The sequence below is a fragment of the Diabrotica virgifera genome, chromosome 3 (assembly GCF_917563875.1).
Source record: "Diabrotica virgifera virgifera chromosome 3, PGI_DIABVI_V3a".
NCBI lineage: Eukaryota > Metazoa > Arthropoda > Insecta > Coleoptera > Chrysomelidae > Diabrotica > Diabrotica virgifera.
In genome coordinates, this window is record NC_065445.1 from 53,164,109 (window position 1) to 53,191,137 (window position 27,029).

General features: G+C 33.1%; 1 protein-coding gene across 1 annotated transcript in view; it reads left to right on the forward strand.

The window, feature by feature from the left end:
* Window positions 1-7,588: 7,588 nt before the first annotated feature.
* LOC114349056 (ubiquitin carboxyl-terminal hydrolase 46) overlaps window positions 7,589-27,029 on the forward strand; it is a 34,753-nt gene continuing 15,312 nt past the window's right edge. Inside the window, exons 1-6 of the mRNA XM_028299480.2 lie at window positions 7,589-7,716; window positions 7,846-7,926; window positions 8,136-8,352; window positions 9,687-9,767; window positions 24,706-24,815; window positions 26,010-26,345. Coding sequence (XP_028155281.1) covers window positions 7,714-7,716; window positions 7,846-7,926; window positions 8,136-8,352; window positions 9,687-9,767; window positions 24,706-24,815; window positions 26,010-26,345 — 828 coding nt within the window. The 5' untranslated portion in view covers window positions 7,589-7,713. The remainder of the gene's footprint in view (window positions 7,717-7,845; window positions 7,927-8,135; window positions 8,353-9,686; window positions 9,768-24,705; window positions 24,816-26,009; window positions 26,346-27,029) is intronic.

The following is a 27,029-nucleotide window of genomic DNA, read 5'->3' on the forward strand; positions in this document are numbered from 1 at the left end:
TACCTTCAAGGTTCAGTATTGGATCCTCTACTTTTCCTTATCTTTATTAATGACATCACTAGTTTAAAAATCGATGGAAAAATCTTTCTTTTTGCTGATGATACCAGTATCACTTGGAGCAACTCAAACATTGCAACTCTTCATGCTACTATAACTTCTGATCTACTTACAATAAAAACCTGGTCTGACTCTAATTTACTCTCATTTAACGTAGATAAAACAGTAGCATTGTCTTATAAAGGAGCTCTTCGACACTTATTTCTTAATAACAGCCAGATCAGTAGCGTAGATTCTGTAAAAGTTCTTGGTATTTTTTAGACAGCAACCTTAAATGGTCCCTCCATATCGATTTGTTAAGAAAGAAACTATCTTCAGCTTGCTATGCTATAAGATCTGTTTCGAATGAACTCAATCTAGCATCTTCCAAAATGACATATTTTTCTTTGTTCGAGTCACATCTTCGTTATGGTCTTCCTTTTTGGGGTTCTGGTACAGCTGCCCAAGTCGATGTTATTTTTAAATTACAAAAAAGATCAATAAGATATCTGTTTGGCCTCAGAAGACCAACACATTGCAGAAGTTACTTCAAAGATCACGGAATTTTAACCCTTCCATCTTTTTATATCTTAGAAACTGTTTGCTTAATTCGTAAACATCTACATGTCTTTCCACCAAGACCTAATCATGACTACTTCACGAGAAATTCTACGTTTGACGTCTATTTGCCGACCCCGTCCTCTGACTTAGTAAAGAAACCTATATTATATTCCGCAAAAAACATTACAACCATCTCCCTCTACAACTTAAATCTGCAGCATCTTTCCCCAAATTCCGTAAACTGACAAAAGCCTACCTATCTGAAAGACCATATTATTCAGTAGAAGATTTTCTTAATCAATAACTAAGAAATTACAATACCCTTTGCACAAATAGTATTTTTATTATTTTTTTTTGTCTATATTTGGGTGTCACATGCAGCAGCTTAACTTTTAAACTTATTAATTGCTAGGTAGACTATGCATTATGCATTTGCAATTTATTTAAATTTTGCAATTGATTATTTTCTGTTTAACTTAATTAATAGCAGACTGATTTTTGCATGAGAGTTTAATGAAAGGGTAACAAATCAATTGGAAGTTCTGTCGGACAAAATACATGTGACGTTTTCGTGGTCTGACCGTTCCAAATTTTTAACCTGTTCCACAATTAAAACTTCCCCTGTTTCAGTGTTCCCATATATCAAAGTTTGTCCGACTAGACACCCTTAAGCTATTAACAAATTTTCAGCTTGCTATTAATCAATTTTTTTTTCATAACGCGGGATCCAGACTTATTTCTATTCTATTATATTCTAGCTTCCGATGATTAGCCATAAATTCTTATGTAAATTAAACGTACCCTTCCAGACGAGCGACAGTGGCGTACACACCATCCTGTACATAGCCAGAATTACTGGAAATATAAATAATTTGCTGCATAGTTTTTTAATGACAGCTGACGTCAATTTGTAGAATTTTTTAGATAAAAAACTAGTAATTAAAACCTCTATATTGTACTTATTATTTATGTTTACTACTTTCTGTGAACACAAATTTGATAAGAGTTAAGTAAAATATCTGAAGTATATAATTAGGCAAGTGTTATTTTAATAAATTATTGCGTCTTTCTCTTCTTTCATATCTATCTTTTAATAAACTTTTTAATTATCTACTTATGTACTATACTCTGTTTTTAAACCAGGAGGGGTAATTCAAATTTACGGATCTGTAATGCTTATTTGTAATTGGTCCAACTTCAGGCAAGTTTACTCCACTATTATGAAACTTTGACACCATTGGCATTTCATAGGTTAAGCAATATGGGCGATTTTTGTGTTTTCTGAGTTATTATAAATACTGCTTTAATATAAAAAACAGTTCTTGTACAACTCTTTATCGACATATTAGTATAATAATATTTATGAATTACCGTGGAAGGCCGATATGATCATCAAAAAAAAAAAGATTTTTTTTTTTGGTGATTTTTCTAGTGACTTTTTTGGGTGTGAATCTCTCTTTTTAGTTTACTCCTCCTGGTTTAAAAACAAAGCATAGTATAGATGCACATTATATGTACCTATGTCTATGTATATAATTTATGTATAAACTCTTCGTCTAATTATTTTCAATTTTCAATATTTTCCTTACGAAACGTTGACTTATATTATGGTTTAGTGGAAAAGTTGTTGTGGAAGTTTGAGGTAATTCCTCAAAAAAACTCTAAATCAATTGCAATGATTTGTTTAAAAACATCGTCTGCCGCGGTTCGCTGTCTCTCAGTTTTTGGCAGACTTTTGACCATTCAAGTTGCTTTAAAACCACTAACCATCTCCAGCTAGCACTATTAAAAGGATTCCTTATATCGAGTAAGAAAGTCACCATCCATCTGCTCCTCCATATGGATATCTCCCTCTTATGATGCTGCTCATGGCGTCTACCGCAGATTTTCCTTTCCTGAATCCATAGGGGCGCTATGTCAAATTTCTCCATTATATTCCTCTCAAGTCTTGCATTCGCGAAAATTTCGAAAGTATTGCCTAAAGTATTTTAACAGGCATATAGGTCTGTACACCCAAGATTCTTCGAATTCCTTTCTTGGTTTCGTGATAAGTATGAGATTTGCCATTTTAATACTTCCTTCTCTTGCCTTCTTAGCAGGTTGTTCTTAAAATCCTGTTTCCATTGCAGCTTCCCCTCAATGATGATTTTTATTATCTCGGGCGCTATCCTATCAGGTCCAGGTATTTTTCCTGCTTTGAACGTTTTGCCAGCTTCCATGACCTGTTCCCTTGTGCAGTCAGTCACACGGGAAGTCTCCACCTGGAGTGGCGTAAATCTTACTCTTCTCTCTGTGAAAAAGTTCCCGTGACCAAGACAATTAATTGGATTTCATTAGTCTTAGGTTTTTACCCAACGTGACCTGAACTAGAACCGCAAGTCGATATTTGAAATCTTCGTGTAACTTTGCGTCGATTGATATAGGGGAGATGTGCCTGAGACGGCATACTGGCTGAGATGGCATATCACGCGTTTTTCTTAAACTATTTCAAATTTAGTGCCTAGTGTGACAGTTTTCAGTTCCTTAAATTAGAATTTGTCAACATTGCTCAACTTATGCATGTTAGTTCTGTTTTGACAGCAGTAGCCTTTGGAATGTTTAATAAGTAGGACAATATTGGCTTTTTTGTATCACATTATAATTCGCGAGTCTTTACAGCTAAGTTAAGTTTTTAAATTTTGTGATGTTCTTTTACCTTATGCCTATCACTCCTGCATCGATTTATATCTTAAAAATGTGCTTAAGAGGAAACAGTAGCGATCAACAGGTAGCGAAAACGCGTTCGAAGATTGCGGCTGTAATTTTGAATATTTTTTCGAGATATTTGGTAAACGTATTCGTAATATAATAAAGAAAGGCGGTACAGAGCCCAATTTGAATAATATATTAATATGTGGAAATTACTCTGTGATTAAATACAATATTAAAAAAAGAGCTTGTACCACCATTAAGAAGAACAAAAAAATACACTTTCTTCAAATAATTTTTTTTATCCGATGCCTAGATTTTGTGTCATTTTGGAACTACTAAAATTTTTTATTTCATTAGTAGTTCCAAAATGACACAAAATCTAGGCATCGGATAAAAAAGTTTATTTGAAGAAAGTGTATTTTTTTGTTCTTCTTAATGGCGGTACAGGCTTGTTTTTTTAATATTGTATTTAATTACAGAGTAATTTCCACATATTAATATATTTTTCCAATTGGGCTCTGTACCGCCATTCTTTATTATATTACGAATACATGTACCAAATATCTCGAAAAAATATTCAAAATTACAGCCGAAATATTGGAACGCGTTTTGGCTACCTGTTGATCGCTACTGTATCACCTTAATAAAAATTAATTTAAAAGACGGTATGATTGCAATGTTGTCTGAGATGGCATAGTAAGTAGGTGGATAAGATGGCATAGGTATGCCATCTCACCCTTATGCGTTTTTACACTGCATTAATTTTGTTATATGATCGTTAGAGTTATGGGTCGTTTCAAGAGGAATTGGAACCGACAAAATTGATTCCGTCGAAGTTGAAACAAGTGACGAGGAAGATGCTGCTTGCATTTTGAAGTTATACTTCTTTAGGCGCGATTGAGAGTAATATTTTTTATAAATCTGCGCGCATGCGCACACAGACAGTATGACGTTTAGTTGCTAATCTTTCAAATTATGTATCAGCGCAAATAAGCCATTAAAATAATATATTAGTGTTTTTTAGTATATGTATTATTTATTATAATTTTGTGTCTTTGGATTTGTCTTCCTTGGGCGTAAAATAATAAAACATCTATTTTTATATTTCACTTGTCACCGTGATGTGTAATTATGTATATCTGAAACGTCAGTAACATGCGCCTTGATGGCCTGGTTGGCAGAGCATTAGACCAGCGATCGAGAAATCGTGAGATTGCGAGTTCAAATCCCGGACGATTCATACTTTTTTCTTTTTTTTTTTAATATTTGGCATTGTTATGTTTTGGTTAATTTTTGGTAATTATTGTTAATTTTTTGTATTGTAACTGTTAAGTATATTTATTTCGTTGAAATTATATAATTGAAGTATAACTTCTTACGTGCGCGTGCGTACAAAGTACACACACATTCTTTTTTTTTGTAATGGTCTCTTTTCATTATCTCGTTCTCGAGAAACCTGACTAAGATGCCAAATTTGTGGCAAGTGGTCATATTCCGAATGTGCCGGTGTACCCAAGCCTGTAAAAAAAATATTTGTGACTTATATCGAGATTAGTGCCTTCATTTCAAGGGTATGCCATCTTACCCACATGTATGTGGGTGAGATGGCACATGTAATACTTTACAATTTATTTTTTCAGAAAAAAACTATAATATGTAGGTTGTTAAAAAATATTGTTATATTTATGTAAATGATCCTAGCACTGACTTTGATTTTTATTACATGAATATCTCTATAGATTATCGATTACAAAAATTAAAAAAAAGTATGCCGTCTCAGGCATATCTCCCCCTACCATTTTACCAATTGCGTCATTTTTTACAGACTTCCGGTGATAACTTTTTAACCGGAAATGACATCAAGACCTGAACTAAATATTTGAACTCAACTTTTCAATACGTGTAGATTGATATATCGCATGTACGTACTATTTCTGAAACTATAATGTAGCACTTTCTACTAAGACTAAATCTGAGGCCAAATTTCTCATCTACCACCTTTGGGTTATAAGCTTTCATTCGACACTTCACTTGTAATTATATTGCTTATAATGGAGGAATTGTGTTTACGAACGGACAGACATGGGCGATTCAAGGTTTTCACGTTTTAATGTGAAATGATCCCATTTTATATCTAATTGTGTTTACCTATATTAAAAATAGTTTAAATTAGCGACATAAAAAAGGGGTTTATCCAAATCTAGGTACAGCTCGCGGAAACATTTATCTCAGTATATAGTTTCTCCTTCTTTTTCAATTTTGTTGAAGGCAGCTAGGAAAAGGGATGCAGAGGATCTGTTAAACTATTCTCTAAGCCATGAAGTTCTTCTTCGACCGGGCCCTCTTCTTCCGTCTACCTTACCTTATATTATATTAGTAGTTTTCTTAGTAGTTTCAGAAAAGGTCAAATGTGTTAAAATAAAGCATTTTTTCACAATTCCTGCTTTTGTTTAATGTTATTAAATTTATGTAAATTCTTAAAATATTACTGTCGGAAAAGAAAAATATTTTTTATTTAGTGGATCATATTAGGGAGCGGATTTTATGCTAAATGCATATTGCATGCATATTTCGCATATTTGAGAACTTCACTAAATTTTGCATATTTTTAAAGGAACATGCATATTTTGTGCCTATTTAAAAACTTTTAAGTCAAATAAAAATTATTTTTTAATTCGACAAAAAATATTTCCCCGCACAGGCTGTCTTATCTATTAATTCGAGAACTACCTGAAGAGAGACGGCTCGTTCACAGCCTTTTCATTTTTTCTTTGAAAATACTCGATCTCTACACAAAGTACTTATAGTGCTTATAGTACGCCATTATAAAATGATTGTAGGATGTTAAAATGATGAAGGATGGTTTACCGGGAAATCCAAATTTTATTTACTTTTATTATATTTAGTTCAATTTGCATCCCGATTTAATAGCTATAATTATGGTGATTCTTTTAAATCCCCTATTGTTAAGAGAATTTACACCTTTAACCATAGTTTTATGATTGAGATATTCATGCTTTTTATCAGATCCCGTCTTTAAATGGCTTTATAAAACTTTGAAGGACATAATATGAAGAGTACAGGGCAAAACAAGGAATGTCATATTTTATACATATTGAGATAAACACCAATAAAGTTTAATTCTTATGATATCTAAAAACTACTTAGGAGATTCTTAGCAGAATTCTAGCAATTATTGGTCTATATTCTTAATATAATATTAATCTATATTAAGTTATTAATTTAATAATGCACTAAAAAGCTTCTAAAATTCCTTATTTTTGCCCAGTGGCGTGCGGACAATCCTGGTCCTTCGCCTGGATACAAATTCTTAAAAAAATTATATAGACTGATCTTTCTGGTTATTGTTCTGAATCGATAGTCTAGTCGATAGTACTCATTTTTTGCTACCACATGGCGAGAAAAGCCAAAATTCATGAAAAAGTGACATTCCTTGTTTTTCCCCTGTACTCTTCATATGCAAAATTTTTAATGGAAATTTTGAAATTGATTTTGGTGCAGAATTTTCGGCTTTAACAAGTTATCTTAAATACACCCGAATTACTTTTGTTGATGTTGAAAGGAGCTTTTCTAGTTATAAAAATATTTTCTGATAAAAAAAATGTTTCCTCGTAAAAAAATTTGTGGAAGCCCCCTAGAATAGAATGGAACAGAAAATTTGTGGTTTCTCGATATGCGCATTTTTTAAATTTTTGTGCATATCTTGCGCATATTTCGTAATTTTTTACTGCATATATATGCGCACATTTCATCAAAATTGATCGCATATAAATCCGCTCCCTAGTCATGGAGTTGATCAATCTCGTATGTATGATCACAATAATAAAGGTTCTTTGGTAATGATAATTTCAATAATTTTGAAGACGGTCCTGGTCAGGTAATGTTAATCTTGCCATCTATTGACTAGTTACTCAACTTTTATAATGACTTACAGCTTCCTAGAATTTTGTATGTACCTAATGAATACAAAATTAAAAACATTTTAAAAACTGATTGCTTAATAGATATTAATAATTTTTATACAGTTTGATTGTGTATAATAAACAATTTAGATTTTAGTCGAGTATTTTTGGTAAATATTTTGTTAGCTAAAGAAAAATTACATTCCGATCAGTATTTACCATCTGATTCAATCTGATGGCAGATGTCAAAACTGTCATACTCATAAATTATTTTTTATCTTTATTGTTTCTTATACATTGGCCACATATTTAATTGGTTGTACTGTTCTTACTAAATTTGATTTATACTCAGAATTCCAAATGACATCAAACCTAAAGAGCAAACCTAAATTTGTTTAACATCTGTCAACCGTCAAAATGCGATAAATGGAGATGTCTCGTTTACTAATTGTGTTAATTTCGCACATTTTCAACTCAAAAGTTATGGATTAGCTACTGAAATATGGTAATACGTTAGTTATTATTTGAAAAATACTGCTACGCTGAAATAGCCAAATATCTATCTACGTCTTAACATTTTTTATGATGTAAGTATACTTCTCAAGTTGATGTAACTTACGAATTTATTTTTTAGGGTGCAAATATTTCCCAATTGGAACGAGATATTGGTTCAGAACAGTTTCCTTGCAACGAGCATTACTTTGGTTTAGTTAATGTGAGTAATTTTATCGTTATATTTGTAAATATTCTTCCTTCAATTTCATAATATTTACTGCCGACATTTAACTTTTGAATATATCTGCAAAACAGTTTACATAGTGGTTGAATGGTTATGTGTAATAATAAACCTAATAAACATGATTTCATGTATTATCCAGTCATGTACAAAGAATTTGTCATTCATTACTCATATTTTTGTTTCAGTTTGGAAATACATGCTACAGCAATTCGGTGCTTCAAGCTTTGTATTTTTGTAAGCCATTTAGGGATAAGGTCTTAGAATATAAAGCTAAAAACAAGAGAACTAAAGAGACATTACTTACATGCCTTGCAGACCTATTTCACAGTATAGCCACCCAAAAAAAGAAAGTAGGATCTATAGCACCAAAAAAATTTATAGCAAGGCTACGAAAAGAAAAAGGTAAGTACATTTGTTATTTTTGATAAAACCTCTTGTTTGCTACTAAAATGTAGCTATTTGCAATGTATTGAAATGAAGGAGGTGTGGCAACTGAACAAGTTTATGTTATATTTTATTAGATAACTGGGAAACATGCAGTCCAAAAACTTCAACCTAAAGGTATGATTCTTACATCGACTGCAGACAGCAACTGCAATTGCTGTTGTGGTAGCATTTGCCATTGTATTGACTCTGAAGTCAGCAGCAGCCCCTGTAGTTACATGATGGCATCAAACAGTTGACATGCATTGTCACATAAAAAAAATATGGATTACGAAATGCTGCAAGTTTTAGTGCAAGAAACATTGATTTTTTACTGTTTTATTACTCATAGGAGAAATCTTACACATCCATTAAACTTAATTAGACCTGAAGAAGGCTCTTATGAAACATTGATCAAAAGACATTTAAATGATGAAGCAAATTTCAGAAGTTATTGCCGTTTAAATAAAGATTATGAAAAGAAAGACATCAGTGAAGAATTGATAAAGGAAATTTATCATTTCAAAGGGATAAACAAGGATAATATTGGTGAATTGCAACATTCTCCAATAGAATTACTAAATAAAAGATTTCTTCCAACTCGATCCAAAACCGTCCTTGAGCGGTTACAAGTATGCACAGTAACGAAAAATGTGTTACTGCGCATAATTAATCGTTATTGCGCATGCATGTATCGATTTAAGAACGGTTTTGTATCAAGTTAGAACAAACCTAAAATTAAACGTTGCCCCCTCTTAAAGACTCCTCTCGACGGTTCTGACTATATACAGTAGAACCCCGAAAATCTGATCAAATTGGGGGGACAGCTTGTTCAGATTCCGAAAAGTTCGGATTATCCGAAAGTTAGCCTACATAGTAATTCAAAGCTTTCATTGTCGTTGATTTTGCTTAGCAAAACGTTCTCGCAGGAGTGTGGACAATATTTTTGGACTCAAGTTGAACACGAGAGAACTGAAGTAAGTTTATGTTTAACCTCTATAAGCACTACATATTAAAGTACGTATTTATTTGTAAGAAATTTCAAATATCAAAGTCCTATTAATCCTACATTGTTCAATTCTCTGGTTTTACTCAGTATCATAAACGTGTTTTAAAGTTTTTGTTTTGTATTTTTTAATTTTTTTTCACTTTCCGTCGTTTCGGATTTGCCGAATGTTCAGATTAACAGGATTCGGATTTGCTGGGTTCTAATGCTAATTTCTAAAAATTTATCTTACTTTAGAGTAAAATTTAACTTGTGTTTAAATAATGTTTAATTTAATTTAGTGTTTAATATAATTTTTTATTTGCAGAGGAATTTGACAATTACATGCAGCAAGATGCACATGAGTTTTTAAATTTTCTCATCAACCATATTAGTGAAATTATATTAGGTAAGTTGTTAATAAGACTCGTTAAACTAACATTAGTACTGTCGCAATAATAGCATACTAATTATAATTTATAGGTTTTAACAATTGTTAATTTGATTACTAAGGAAAATGAACATAATTCATTCTTATCAAATTAAAATTTATCGCTATCTATGACAGAAATATTGTCTTGAATATTTTCATGAAGGTAGTTGTTATGTTTAGAAAAATGTATAATATGATTGTTTAATTATGTCAATTAGGTAAATTTAAGTATATTTAAATATATCATTATGTAATAATCAGGAAGTACTTTTTGGGCAATTTCTAAATCTTAAGAGCCCTTAAGATGCCACTGATTCATAGGTGTAACCAGGGGAGTTTTGGGGTATATAACCCCTCCCCTTGTATTTACTTTGAGCTCTATATGCTTAACATCATTACTATTCCATACCCCCCAGAGACCATCCAGTAGTTGTAACCCCCCTCCCCCTTAGTATCATCCTGGTTCCACCATTGCCGCTGATAATCCCACATCTGTCATCACACTAAAGCAAGTGTCATTTTTGTGCTATATAATTTACTTTCAATATGCTTTATTAAGGTGATACAGTAGCGATCAACAGGTAGCCAAAACGCGTTCCAAGATTGCGGCTATAATTTTGAATATTTTTTCGAGATATTTGGCACACGTATTCCGTAATATAATAAAGAATGGCGGTATAGAGCCCAATTTAAAAAATATAATAATATGTGGAAATTACTCTGTAATTAAATACAATATTAAAAAAACGAGCCTGTACCGCCATTAAGAAGAACAAAAAAATACACTTTCTTCAAATAAACTTTTTTATCCGATGCCTAGATTTTGTGTCATTTTGGAACTACTAATGAAATAAAAAATTTTAGTAGTTCCAAAATGACACAAAATCTAGGCATCGGATAAAAAAGTTTATTTGAAGAAAGTGTATTTTTTTGTTCTTCTTAATGGCGGTACAGGCTCGTTTTTTTAATATTGTATTTATTTACAGAGTAATTTCCACATATTAATATATTTTTCAAATTGGGCTCTGTACCGCCATTCTTTATTATATTACGAATATGTGTGCCCAATATCTCGAAAAGATATTCAAAATTACAGCCGCAATCTTGGAACGCGTTTTCGCTACCTGTTGATCGCTACTGTTTCCTCTTAATTATTTTGTGAATTTAAAGTGTATTCAGTAAAAATGTTGATACTGTTATTGAAACATTTGAATGTAGTAAATTGCATCAATTCCCCTTCAATTACAGCTACTACTGCTACTACTACTACTACTTCTGCTACAGTTCAACGGATTTAAGGGAGCTGGTGGCAAACTCCGTTATTAAGCTATACCGATATCAGGAGGCCATAATACAAGTAAACCAACAAAAATCTAAAGAGATATCTATAAAACGAATACCGATATCAGAAGGCCATAATACAAGTAAACCAACAAAAATTTAAAGAGATATCTATAAAACGAGGGGTACAACAAGGATGTGTACCGTCGCCTTTACTTTTTAAAATGTGCTCAGAAGAAATGTTTAAACAGACGCTAGATGACATAAATGGAGGATTATCAATTACCAGAACACTAGTCAAGCCAACAAAGTTAGATTGCTGTGATGGTAACCAACCGCCGATAGGAGATGATACTGCAAGAAGAAGAACACTAGTGAATAATCTGACACATAGACAACACGTTACTCCTTAGAAGCCCAAAGAATCTATGTTAAAGGAAAAGCTGTAGAGAAAGTACCCAGATACAATTACCTGGGATGTGAGCTATATGAACAATTGATCCGTAATCTTGACATAAAACAATCCATTGAGATGCAAAAAGCAGTCATAAATGATGATATTTTTGCAGGATTGTTTGATAAAATTACTAATTTACTGGTAATACTGTCCGACAAAGTTTTAAATGTTTCGTGGAATGAAATATTAACTGTCATTTTCTTTTAGTTTTACTCATATCTGAGTACAAGGAATCAAGATTCAATGGAATTTTACCTAGATGAATTGACGGGTTGTGGAATGCAATATTAGATTTCCCCTAGTCTGCTTTATTCATAGTGCGTTTGTCTTTGTAAATTTTAGAAGGCACAAATTCAGATTGTCACCAGAATTTTGGTTCCAAAGATAAAAGTTTTAGATTTTCGGATCTAAGGGCACATCCATAGTGCACGCTGGTTTTCCGAATCGGAAGCCAATGCCAAGTCAGTGTAGCTAAATCCTTCGTATTGAAATGGACCTGTCCAAAGTGCATCACCACGCTAACATTAAATACGAAAGATAATTCATACAACAAATGATAATTCGTACACTGACTCAGCTCTGGCTGTATCACTCGAAAACCAGTGCACACTATGGGCGCACCTTTAATGTAAGAACAGAACAAGTGGGTCGCGGTGGAGGTGGAGGTCACGGTCGATGTCGATATCCATGTAAAACAAACACATTGTAGTGAATGGAAGAGAACAGAGCAGGTAAGTCGCGGTGGAGGTTTAGCGCGATGCCATCCGGGAGGTTTTCATCGATGCTTTTGAAAATAAAATGAGTTTGTTTTACATGGATGTCTACTGCGCGGCCTACAAGGATGCTTCCCTGTGATTGGTCCGTTCGAAGCCAAGTTGTCATTACCTGCGCTATCTGAGTTGATACTTTTTATATAATCCCTTTTTTGTATTCAGTTTATTTTTTAATTTCTAAAGGTAATTAAATTCAGTAAATTTTTGAAATATGAAGGAGGATTTGATCATTTACAGCTGACATTTCTTCACCATCATCACTTGACTGACACAACATCGCAAAAGCACAGTCTTTTTGTCATTCAAATTTCATTAAACTACTTCACTTGATAGTGGTTCTAGCTCGACTGACAGCGCAGGTGACCTTCTTGCTATGTGCTGTCGACATCGACCGCGACTTAACTACTAGCATCCACCGCGACCTACACCTCCACCTCGACCCACTTGTTCTGTTCTTACCTTTAGACTTCTCATTATTTTATATAGATGTCGCTACAGCGTTAACAGCAAATTATTTCATATAATTGCTTAGTGAGACCATTGGTTTTCGTTAGAATTCAGAGCAGACCACAGGCCTCTCTTAAGATCCCAAAAGGGTGAAGCATACGTAAGAGGATGGTGATTGCCTCTGAAACAAAATGAAATATTAACTGTCTTTCCTTTTCTTTTTGAATCTATTTCATTTGCTAATGGTAATATTCAAGAATAAAATGAATAAAAACAAATGAATTGAAAAAGTCCAGAATAGAGAATCATCATCATCATCATCATGCAACCTCTTCTGTCCACTGCTGGACATAGGTCTCTCCCATTCTTCGCCACTCTTCACGGTTCTGTGCTTCTTGTTGCCATTTCTTGGATATTCGGTTAATGTCGTCCATCCAGCGTGTTGGTGGTCGTCCTCTGCTGCGTTTGTCTTCTCTTGGGCGCCAGTCAATTAGTTTTCTGGTCCATCTTGAGTCTTTCAGTCGCGCTATGTGACCTGCCCAATTCCATTTCAGCTTGGCTATACGTTCAACGACATCAGTGATACCTGTTCTTTTCCTTAGGTCTTGGTTCCTTATTTTGTCTTTTTTTGTCACGCCGAGAATCGATCTTACCATGCGCCTTTGTGCCACTCGCATTTTTAGTGCTGTTGTTTTTGTGAGCGTGAGAGTTTCTGCTCCGTATGTCATAATAGGAAGAACGCATTAGTCAAATGTCTTCCGTTTCATAGCTGTCGGGATGTTGCTCTTAAAGATGTTTCTTAGTGAACCATACGCCGCCCAAGCAAGTGTTATTCGTCGTTGAAATTCGCAAGTCTGATTGTCCTTGCCTATTCTGATTTCATGACCGAGATATATGTACTTTTCTGTCAATTCTACCACTTGATTTTGGATGGTTAGGTGTTCGCTGGGAACTAAATTTGTCATAAATTTGGTCTTACTGATGTTCATTTTTAGACCTATTGTTGAAGATACGTTTTCTAATTCTAGTAGCATTTGTTGTGCTTCACCCAGATCTTCGGTAATAAGTACTATATCGTCGGCAAAACGCAGATGATTGATCATTTTAAAGGCGTATTCGAGGACCGCTATAAATAATTTAGGTGAGAGAGTGTCACCCTGTCTCACACCTCGCTTGATATGAATTTCTCTGGTAGTATCATGTAGTTTTACACGCATTGTGGCGTTTTGGTATAATGTTTGCACTAACTTTGTAAACTCGTAATCTATTCTACTATTGTTCAGAGCGGTTATAATGCTGTCTTATTCCACAGTGTCGAAGGCTTTGTGAAAGTCTACGAAGATAAGTACCAGTGGTCTGTTATATTCTATCGACTTTTCTATTAAGGCTATGGGTACATAATTCGCAAATATTTTACGGCTATCCCTACTTTTTCTGTCTTTACACGGCAAATTACGTGTAGTAAAATTCTCACTGGTATGGAAACTGCAGATGTAAACATTAGGTTGACAGTGACATTGTCATTAGAAAGGTAGAGATGGCTATTTCGGTTTCGTTCAGTTTTTGAATGTTCTTGGATAACCTTTACTTGTATAAATGATAGGATTATTTTTTCACTAATTATGTATTCAGTGGTTACCATTATTTATATACTATACAAATAGTCGAAAAAGAAAAAAAAATGTAAAGTTATTTTAATAATGTACTGTTACCATGGAAAGCTTAAATAAGGTTTGAACATGTGAAGAACTGCGTTGTATAAATGTAGTATTACTCAATTAATTTATAAAGACTTAATTTATTTCTTTATTTGCGTAAATTAAAATATGGGACGTTGTTACAAGAAATGTGTTACTGAAAAGCGAAGAAATAGAAATAGGCGAAGAATAGAAAAATGAACAATTGTTATTTGTTAATTTTCTTCACAATTATTAAATTTTATTTAATAAAAGAATGACCCCAAAAATGAAGAATCTTCTTCTTTGTAAATTTTTCTATGACACACATTCATAAATGCTGCCATATTGTAACAAAAAAATACCTACGCCGAAGACGTCCACCCACCAACTTCACTTAAACTGAAGCAAAATACTACTAAACAAGCACATACTTCAAAGGCGTAGTACATTCTTCTATGTAGGCTGGTAAATAGTAGCAAATACTACGGAGAAAAGCGAATGCTTTTTAAGTGTAGTGAAATCTTCAAAAATGTAGTACGTACTTGAAGCATTAGCATTTACTACATTTTATGCCATCAGAGGCACTTTACTTTATAGCTAAACTCGTACCTATTTACGGTTATCGCAACAAACTCTTATAAAATAATCCTTTTATTTGAACTTTAATGACTTGAAATACTTGGATTTTTCATAAATAATATATAAACAATAAATAATTTTTTATTAATTGTACGCCTTAAATCAATTATTATTTTTCAAATACGCTATCAATACTATTTAATAAAACAACTCTTTGATTGATTTTATTATTATCGTAAAAGCGTTAAAAAGCAGTAGCAGAATGAACTGCTATATCAAAATAGCGGGTCGGAGACATCTCTACTTGTCACTGTCTTGAGTCTTGTCATAACATTATATTCGAATGAGTGCTTTGTATGACAAAGATAGCGAATGTTCGATTTCCACGGACATGGTGTCCATTTTTTTCGAATCCTGAAAAAACTAATACATATTTTTAAAAAATTTAAACACAAAATGAAAGACTAAATTATTATCGAGGGCCGAAAGTCCCTTAGAATATATAAGAAGTTTCTTTCGAATGAGATATTTGAAATTAAAAATCACACTACATTTTCTCTTAGTTTTTCACCCCTGTAACATATTAAAATAATCATTACAGAAGTTCTCAGCGACTTTCGGCCCTCGCTAATAACGTAATCTTTCACTCTGCGTTTAAATTTTTCAAAAATACTTATTAGTTTTCTCAGGATTCGAAAAAAATGAATCCCCATTTGAATAGCCTTGCAGCCGAAAATACGTACCGATCCTCTTAAGGCTTTTACTGTTTGTAGGTGATCGTTTGTTCCGAATTTTGAGCGGAATCCAGCTTGTTCTCGGGGTTGGTAGAAATCTAACTTTTTTTCTAGTCTTGTCGTAATTATTCGGGTAAATATTTTATAGATGTGGTTCAATAAGCTGATTGGTCTATAATTTTCTAGGTGCGCCTTGTCTCCTTTCTTGTGTAGTAAAATTGTTACTGCATTGTTCCATGTTTCCGGTATGCAGCAATCTGTTAGACAAAGGTTAAACAAAATTTGTATTTGGTTGAGAAGGGCACGTCCACCCATCTTTATGGCTTCTATTAGGACTCCATCTTCTCCTGGCGCTTTGTTGTTTTTCATCTTTTTCATTGCGTCCTGGATTTCGCTTAGTGTGATCTCTGGCATGAGCTCTGAACCCTGGTTGATAATTTTGCGTGATGCAGCGGCTTCCAAATTCTTTTGGTCTTCTCTTTGGCTATCATAGTTCTTGATAGAAATCTTCAACTACGTGTAGTAGTTCTTCTCTATTTGATGTGGGGACTCCTTCTTTGTTCTTTAGTTTATGTATTTCGCATTTTCCATTGTTTAGCCGTCTTCTCAGGACTTTCAGACTTTTATTCTCTTCTATAGTTCGCTGGACTTTTTCATTCTTAAATTTCCTTAAATCTTTCCTTATAGCTTTTGATACTTCTTTGTTTATTTTTCGCAGTTCTTCTTCGTCAATGCTTTCGTTTCCTTTGATTTTTCTTCTAGTTTCCATTAGTTGCTTTGTTTCAATGGTTAGTTTTTCGTCTTGGCGTCTTTTAGGGCTCTTTACTTGAGCCTCTCGAATAGCTTCTACGACATTTTCGTTTAGGGCATTTACATTATTCATGCATTCATTTTGTTGTAGGATTTTATTGATATTGCCTTGGTATCCATTTAAATGAGTTGGGTCGTTCCATATTGGGTTGGCTTTCTTCCTAATCATTTTGGATCTTTCTGTTATTAAGTCTAATTTTAGTTTGGCTCTTACCATTCTATGATCGCTGCCTATGATTCTATGAATAGAGAATAAGTACCATCAATTATGATAGTCCAGCAATAGTCCTTTTTAAAAAATGATTACAAAAGTCTTAAAATGGTTTTAATTGCTTCGTTTGAGCGAATCTACCACTTTCTGAAAAATTTCAGAGTGCACGTTGGACGCGTTTCAGCACGCCCCACGCCTAAACCTGTAGCTCTAGCGTGGTTAGGTTTTGTGATTGCAAAACTATAATGTTTAATTTTGATTAAAATAAAAAAAAATATTTTTGTCGGACACAAAAGAGGACGCGATCGTCGAGTTCGACACCCGCAAAATGTCACTCTAGCGCGGTACAGTTTTGTTATTACAAAACTCTTAATTTTTAATTGAAAGTTTTAATAATTAATTACTAAAGATTGTCGATCTCTTGTCTGACAAATTTACAGTCTCGTTTCTTTAGTCAGACAACGTAAACATGTTAATTATGGCAGGTTATGTTTTGCGATTACAAAATTTCGGACACGAATAACAAGTGATAGATTGGAGGGTCCTTTATCCAAACATAGCACTGTCCGACAAAAATTGGTTATCAGATAGCCAGTCCGACAAATTAATTTCAAAACTTTTTATACCCTAGTGACGTCTAGAACGTCAGAAAATGTAAAGATAGACTAATCCGAAACCGAATGTAAAGATAGACTAATTAACGTTTCATATCAAAACAAAACGTTGTCATGAAGTATCTAGACTAGAGGAAGGTGATTTGTGACGATACCGACAAAGTACAAGTAGACTACCACTATTTAAAAAGAATTTCGTTTTTTATAAGTTTGCGTCATTTTTTTTTGTCGGACAATTATTTTTTTAATAAACATGTCTTATTTGAATGTTAAAAAAATTATGACTTGTAATCGCAAAACATAACCTGCCATAATTAACATATTTACGTTGTCCAACTAAAGAAACGAGGCTGTAAATTTGCCGCACAAGAGATGGGCAATCTTTAGTAATTAATTATCAATACTTTCAATTAAAAATTAAGATGTATAAACATTTTCAATTTCTTTGCAACACGAAAATGCAGCACCTGCATAATACTCTGGTTAAATCGGAGAATGCAGGAAGAGTCTATACTGGTTTCGGAGGTTTTTTCCTGCTCATCAGTAGTCCCATATCCTCTTCTCTCCGATTTCCCCAGGTATCATACTTTGGGCCTTTCCGAATTGCAAAGAACGAAATGCGGCGGATGAACTAGAGCCATCTACCGAAAAACAAAGTAAGTTATCAATCGAAATTTATCATTTTTGAAAATCTCGGGAGGTTGTAACCAAAGAAAGTATTCCACATGTTGTCAATCTAGTGGTATGGGAACGATATTTATTGTCGTTTTCTGTGCTACTTCGATTGATAACTTACTTTGAAAATTAAGAGTTTTGTAATACCAAAACGGTACCGCGCTAGAGTAACATCTTGCGGGTGCCGGACTCAACAATCGCGCCGCGCCCTCCTTTTTGTCCGACAATAGTTATTTATGTACCAAGTCAGTAAAGTGACTCTTTATCGAACGAGTCTGATATTACGAGATCGATAAGCAGTCTTTACTGACGTGGTGCATACAAAATTTTATCGCCAACATATATTTTTTAAATTTAATATCGTCCGAACCACTGGGGTTATAAACGACAACAATGGAAAATATATATTAAAAATAAAAAGAGATTGTAATATTAAGTAAATACATATTATGTACTAACAAAAAGTATACCTGAAAAATTTGTGATACAATTAAATGTCTTGTATTCCTATTTCCGTTAAAAACTGTATGATATTGTTGATATTTGTATTGTCTCTAAGAAGCTCAGATATGTCCCTGGGAAGGTTGAGTTTACTTCTCGTTTGCTGGTATATTTGACAGTCGGTTAAGATAATATGTTTTATTGATATAAAATAATATTTGCCAACATAATTTGATATTGGTTTTAACACTTACTTGCAATTTACATTTTAAGAACTTTTTAAATTTTAGACGTCATAATAATTTCATGACAGTGATGACAGATAACTTGCAAGATGGCCGCTTTCTATTTTTAATCGATATTTATCAATATTGAATAATTAGATACTAAATCGGCAAAGTTTTAATTTATTTTATATGAATATAATTACAAAATACTACAGAATTTCACTTTTTGGCATAAATTTAATTGATAATATCGCAAATTGCGTACATTATTTTTAATAATTAAAGTAAATAAATTGTAAGTCCACAGTCCACTCAAATACTCGCCATTCGATTACTGCCATCGACCACTTACATTAAATCTCGGTTAATTTGATTAATCGCGCAGGTAAAGTAAAATTCTTCTTTCAGTACAATAAAGTGTTACTTTATTGTACTGTTGGCGATAAAAATAATTTATTTTATTCTAACGCATAATCTTTTGATTAAAATTAAAAAGCATAGTTTTGCAATCACAAAACCTAAGCGCGCTAGAGCTACAGGTTTAGGCGTGAGGCGTGAGGAAACGCGTCCAACCCAAACTCTGAAATTTTTCAAAAAGTGGTAGACTCGCTCAAACGAAGCAGTTAAAACCATTTTTAGGACTTTTGTAATAATTTTCAAAAAACGACTATGTACTGTGGACTATGATGAGGTTATATCAATAAAATGTACGACTTTAGCCCACATCAAAGATTCTTGTTTCAACATGGCGCTTAACGTAGAATGTAGATCGATTAGTTTGAAGCATTAGGCTATTGATTATGTTCAAAATAAGAGAACTAAAAGGAACTACAACGTTAACGGGATTTTATTGTCTCATATGGTCAATGGACCTCTAAATTTGAAAAAACCGCGGAGTGCTACCATTTAAATGGGTGCGTTTTTGAGAAAGGGGTGAATTAGTCCCTAGGCACAGGGAGAATTAGGGTGAGTTCTATGCACTTTTAGTACAAACACATCTACAGGAAAATTGTTCCAGGTTAAATTTACTATCAAAACATCACATTTTAAAGTCAAAATATTTTTTTTACAAAAATATATTCAATAGAAAAGCAAGAAAAAAACACGAAAGAAAGCAATATTGTTTTTGCCCCATAACTTTTTCCACAGGGATATAGGTATAGGCATTGCTTCAGCGAAAAATAACCTCCATCCTTCCCCTTTCAAATGAAGTTTGGTAAAAGTCTCTAGAATGTATAGTTTCCGAAATAGGATTTTTCAAAGTTCGCCGCCAACAGCATTTTTGGGCAATGTTCTTCATTATTTCGCAAACATTGTTCTGTAACTTTTTTCTGCGCATTTCTAGGTACATATATGCAATGGTACATTTAGTAAAAAGAGAAGCTAGTTACCTTTAAAATGGTCTACTGTATAAGGTTATACGGCTCTTTCTAAGCAAGTTAGGCTTTTTCAAGGTTTTATACTTTTTAATGATTTTTGATATTTTTTATTATTTTTGAAGGGTATCCGTAATTTGAGAAAAATTTTAAATTTTTTTAATTCCAAATAACTGTTCTTAATAACACTTTTCGATATTGTGAAATACATATAAAGGTACTTTACCCATACCCATGAGCGAAATTCATATTTTTTAGCATATTGATAAAATTTTATATCTGATGATTGCATCTTAGATGTTAGACTATGCAGAGCATTTTATAAGGAATAATTTTTTTCATAAATAATAAAAAAGTTTTTCATAGGGTTCAAACTTAGTGGGACCTATTGCATGTGTATATGGATCATTTTAAAAAAGCATATCTTGTTTAAAAATAGTCCTAGAATTTTTTACAATACACCGTTTTAAAGTAAAGAAAATAAGCTTTCTTTTTTATTGTACAATGTATATACCTAAATTAACAATAGAAAAAGTTATAATGAGAAATTTACAAATAATCGTAAAATATATCAAAAATCCTTAAAAGTATAAAACTTTGAACAACCATATCTTGCTTACAAATAGACATACAGCCTTTTACAATAGACCATTTTAAAGGTAATTGACTTTTCTTCCTATTAAATGTAACATTGCATGTACCTAAAGATACGTAGAAGAAAGTTACAGAACAATGTTTGTGAAGTAACAAGGAAAATGGGCCAAAATCGCTGTGAGTGGCGAACTTTGAAAAATCATATTTTGGAAACTATAAACCATACAGGCTTCTACCAAACGTCATTTTAAAAAGTGAGGATGGAAGTTTTTTTTCTGTAAAGCAATGCCTGTACCTATATAGTATGATACAATTGATTCAAAAGATGGCATAACCCAGACATCCAAAGTGAAAGTTATCCTCCAACACCAAATTGTTCTATATGGTCCACATAATGTTCAGAAAAAAGTCACACCATTTTGAGCGTCTGGTTTGGGGGGGGGGGAAGGATTTCTAAAACTGTGCGGTTTAGCATGAACAACCCTCTATACAAAAATGTTCTACATTAAATTTGAAATAAAAAAGGTCCTATGCATAATCCTTCTAAAATGAACGGTTCCAAAGATACGGAGATAGTATAGTATAATTGGTCAAAAAAAAGCCTAACCCAGACATCCAAAATAAAAATTTTCGTCCAACACCAAATTGTTCTATATGGTCCACATATGGTTCAGTAAAAAGTTACACCATTTTGAGCGTCCGGTTTGGGGGGGGGGGGGAGATGGAGGAGAATTCAGTAAATTAGTAGCTTTTTTTACGTTGTTCGTCAATATTTCTAAAACTATGCTTTAGCGTAAACAATGTTCTATACAAAAATGTTCTACATAAAATTTAAAACAAAAAAGGTCCTATATAATTGTTATAAAATCAACAGTTCCATAGTAACGGAGGGTGAAAAGTGGAGGTTTTCGATACTTTTTATATTTTTTGGGCAATTGATGATGATTTTGGGTGGTGAGGTTGACGTTTCTTCAAGGGCTTATCACTAACATACCATCGGCCACTGAAATAGCAAATTTGATTTATAAAACACAATCGTGTTAAAGAAAATCAGTAAGAAATTGCCCAAAAAATATAAAAGGTATCGAAAACCTCCACTTTTCACCCTCCGTTACTATGGAACTGTTGATTTTATAACAATTATATAGGACCTTTTTTGTTTTAAATTTTATGTGAACATTTTTGTATAGAACATTGTTTACGCTAAAGCATAATTTTAGAAATATTGACGAAAAACGTAAAAACACTACTAATTTACCCACTTCTCCCCCCCCCCCCCCCAAACCGGACGCTCAAAATGGTGTAACTTTTTACTGAACAGTATGTGGACAATATAGAACAATTTGGTGTTAAGGAAAACTTTTACTTTGGATGTTTAGGTTAGGCCTTTTTTTGGACCAATTATACTATACTACCTCGGTAACTTTGAAACCTTTCATTTTAGAAGGATTATGCATAGGGCCTTTTTTATTTCAAATTTAATGTAGAACATTTTTGTATAGAAGGTTGTTTATGCTAAATCGTGTAGTTTTAGAAATATTTACGAAAAACGCAAAAAACTACGAATTTACCGATTTCTCCCCCCTCTCTCCCCCCCCCCAAACCCGACGCTTAAAATGGTGTGACTTTTTTCTGAACATTATGTGGACCATATAGAACAATTTGGTGTTGGAGGATATCTTTCACTTTGGATGTCTGGGTTTGGGTCTAGTTATACCATACGAATAGCCCCGTGGAAAAAAGTTCAGGAAGGATCAAAAAAAAATTGCTATCATTTGTGTTCTTTTCTGGCTTTTCTTTTGAATATATTTTTGTAAAAAAAAATATTTTTGACTTTAAAATGTGATGTTTCGATAGTAAATTTAACCTGGAACAATTTTCCTGTAGATGTGTTTGTACCAAAAGTGCATAGAACTCACCCTAATTCGCTCTGTGCCTAGGGACTAATTCACCCCTTTCTCAAAAACGCACCCCTTTAAATGGTAGCACTCCGCGGGTTTTTTATATATAGAGGTCCATTGACTATATTATGAAGCAATAAAACCCCGTTAACGTTGTAGTTCCTTTCTAAAATACATAATCAATAGCCTAATCAAAGGCAGTGAGGTTTTACATTTAAACATTGTTCCGCTAATTTAGCTTATTAGTCATTTGTTAATTCTTTAAATATCATCTACTTAAAAAAATGGTTTTCCCAACGTTCCACTTCCGTTCATTTGAATATTTCGGAAATATTTTAAAAACTGTATAAATTAGTATCTCCAGTTAAATTACGTTAGCCAATGTAAATTATAATTTTCCTCGTAAACATTTATGTATGTATTCTTTATGTATACAACTGATTAAAATATGGGTTAGCGAAATAAAAAAAATGCGCTGATAAGGAACGCTTATGTAATTTTAATGAGGAAACACGTTCTAATCTTCTTGTATCTTCTTGAATCAACATTATACTGAAAATAATATGTATGTTTGGTATAATTGGTTCGTTAATATTTACGTCATTTGGATAGTAAAATAATATTATGATTAAAAATAAAAGTTGAACTACTGACATAATTTTGTTGAAACATTTTAATGATTTATCAAAATTGAATAAAGCAATAAAAATAATGATAAACAAACGACATACACACCCTTTCTTCATATTTCGCAAAATTCCTTTTTAATTATTCCGTTACATTTAGTCCTGTCGCCAGGGGCCTCCTTAATTCAGATGGACTTACCCAAATTTTTTATGTATTTTGACCCGTAGAACACGAATTTTTTGGGTAACAGTTGATCCGGACGTCGATAAGATTGTTATAAACAAAAATCTTGAGGAATTACATAACAGCGAATATTCGCAAAACAAAACAATTTTTTGTATTTTTTGGGTGATTCTAAGCAAAAAATGTTCTTACAAGTTTTTTCGTAGGATGCATATCTTTCGAGATAAACGCGGTTGAACTTTCAAAAAATCGAAAATATGAAAATTTTCAACCCGAATAACTTTTGCTTAAAAAATAAAATAGCAATTCTGCTTACTGCACTGGAAAGTTCAGGTCAAATTCTAACGGTTTTGATTATTTGCATTGCTAAAAATTAATTATTTTGTTGTTAAACACAGCTATAAACACATAGTGTTTCCCGTGCCCAGTGCATGCGTTTTAATGTACGTAATCTATGTAGAAATTGTCTGTATGCGCGCCTACTCGTTCGATTTTAAATGAGAAATGCATTGAAAACATCATTCAGGCACTATGTGTTTATAGCTTTGTTTAACAATAAAGAAATTAATTTTTAGCAATGAAAATAATCAAAATCGATAGAATTTGACTTTAACTTTCAAATGCGGTAAGCAGAATTGCTATTGTATTTTTTAATAAAAAGTTATTCGGGTTAAAAAATTGCAATTTTTCGATTTTTTGAAAGTTCAACCGCGTTTATGTCGAAAACCATGCATCCTGCGAAAAACTTGTAAAAACATTTTTTGTTTAGAATGATCCAAAAAATACAAAAAAAAAGTTTTGTTTTGCGAAAAATCGCTGTAACAGTCTGTATAAATATATCTTTGCAATATTTGAACGACTACATAATATAGCCCAATCTTATATTGAGTTCACATTTAGAATTCAGTTTTTCGTATCGGTACCATTCTTTTTGTTTTCAAATTCGCCATTTGGTAATTACTAGCCTTAATCCTGCATGCTGGCTAAACGGGTTGGAGGATGGCTATTTAGGCAAGTAGCTCACAGTAAATGTATTTTGAGGTACCTAGGAGAAATGTTAGGAAAAGATACCTCCCAGGTAATGGATAATGGGAGTTCAGTGAGAACCAAGGCTCGCGTGAGCAGGACCGCTTCCTTGAAGTAGATCTACTCCCTATCAGGGTCATGGAGGGGTATCTATCATTGGTAATTTTATTACAGTTTCATCGTACTTCGGTGGTTTTCAATATCAAATCGGTCAAAAAGGGCGAAAGAGAAAATACGTATTGCTTCTATTTTACTTCTAATCATATTTCCTTGTTTTAGCTGAAAGACAACAGAATTCAACTACAAATAATGTGAAATCAAAAGCATCAGGCGAAAATGGGACCGCCCATAGTCCGCCTGAGCCTACGTGGGTACATGAAATTTTCCAGGTTAGTTATTTAAATACGTTTTTAGATAAATACATATCTCCAAAAAAATCCGACATTCGTGTTCTCTGCATTTTCAGTCTTAGAAAGACGAATTTGATGATGTTGAAATCCTTGTGGAATTAATTTGTAGGCATAGTTGTTAATAACTACTTAGCCTAGAGCAGAGGTTCTAAATCTGTGGTACATGTACCACTGGTGGTACATATCATTATTGGCGGTGGTACACAAAACACAGAAAAAATTAAAATAGCAGTACTTATTAAGTATTGATAATACAATTTACAAATATAGGTGGTACCAAAAATAATAAAAATAACTGTAGGTGGTACATCACTCAAAAAGGTTGAGAACCGCTGGCCTAGAGCCACCTACTCTTTGTAAACAATACTTTTGACATGAACATGTATTTCACTTTTGAACTCAACTTGCGATTTTTTATCTGGATAATCACTACAAACTTCTAATTTTTTTCTCTGAGCCGCATTGATACAACCAACTTTGATCAGTAATCATACATTGGTTGATTTCGACTTGTTCTAAATCGTCAGATACTAAATTTTCTCATCCGAAGAATGCCTTTAACGCATATTCTCGCACACGGTGGATCTAGACATTGGCCTTGAGGACTTCTAATCATTGGTCTTGGGGAAAGAATTTCCAATGAAACACCAACCAAAAGACACGAAAAGGATAAACCCAAACTGCATAAGTGTGGTATTTTGACTCCCCCATTCTGATTATGTGGTTATTCCGTTCTTTTTTTTTCTATTTAGTGTCCATTCGTTTAAACACTGTACGTTACATTTTCTTCTAATGTCTTAACTCCTCTGTAGATCTCTCTGCCTGTAATTCTTCTCATTACTCACATCTCTGCCGTTTCCAGTAGTCTTTGTGTTGTGGCTGTATCGGTCTTGTTTCTGATGCATGACATTATTGGTCTTACACTGGCTTTATAAACTATTATTGACTTCATCTCAGTGGTAATATGTCGGTTTCGCCATATAGTGTAATTAAAGCATCCTGCCAGTCTATTTGCTTTTTGTATTTGATTTCTCACCGATTCTTTACTGATTAGGTACTATTATTGTTTAATTTTCTGAGATGAAATGGTCCTATTGAATTGGAGAAAGGTTGAAACTTAGCTTCCCAAATCGGATTAACTAACCCATTAACCGGATTGTTAACATTTTTTAGGGTATACTGACCAGTGAAACGAGGTGTTTAAATTGCGAGAACGTTAGCAGTAAAGACGAAGATTTTTTCGACCTTCAAGTAGACATCGAACAGAATACGAGCATAACGCACTGTCTAAGGTGTTTTAGTAACACCGAAACGTTATGTAGCGACAACAAATTCAAATGTGATAACTGCAGCAGTTACCAAGAGGCGCAGAAGTGTATGCGCGTCAAAAAATTACCTATGATACTAGCGTTACATCTCAAGCGGTTTAAATACATGGAGCAGTACAATAGGCATATTAAAGTTTCTCACAGAGTGGTCTTTCCTTTAGAACTTAGGTTATTTAATACGGTAAGTTTTATTTACTTTGTTTTCCACGTTATTAAAATTTATTTACTTACGTGGAACTTTCGACTCACTCTCTGGAGTCTTCATCACAGCTTATTACGGAACGTCAGACTCCTATGTCTTCAATTTCTTCTCCTCTATGCTCACTGGCAGTATAGCCGCAGTAGTGCAGTGCATACTACCAGTGGCAAAAGTATAGAAGTGAACTGAGGATTCAGTAGTCTGAGGCCTCTGAACACTTCCTAATTAAGACTACAGGATGTGAGTCAAATAATTATTTATTTATTTCCTTCTGATAAAATACACTCAGATGCAAAAAAAACGCAACAGAAAATTTTGGTCAAATTCAAAGTATTTCATTTTTTTTTATTTTTATCCCTATTTTGATGATATTTTTAGCACATTGTGTATAAATTTATAAATTTTAATTTGGTGTAGTTAGTTTTTTGATAGAATTTTATATTTGACTTATTGTACGGGGTTAATTAAAACGTGGTTTTTAATCCTAACTTTGAAATATACTGTGGAATAATTGCGAATTTTCGTAAAACCTTATTTTTCGGTTGCAACCATGTCTCCTAAGCATTGTGTTTTTTGTTTCATGTCAAAATATGCATTGGTTCATTTTTTAGAGCCAAATGAATTTACCGTCTACAATTTAGGACTTTTTAATTATGATTATTTTGG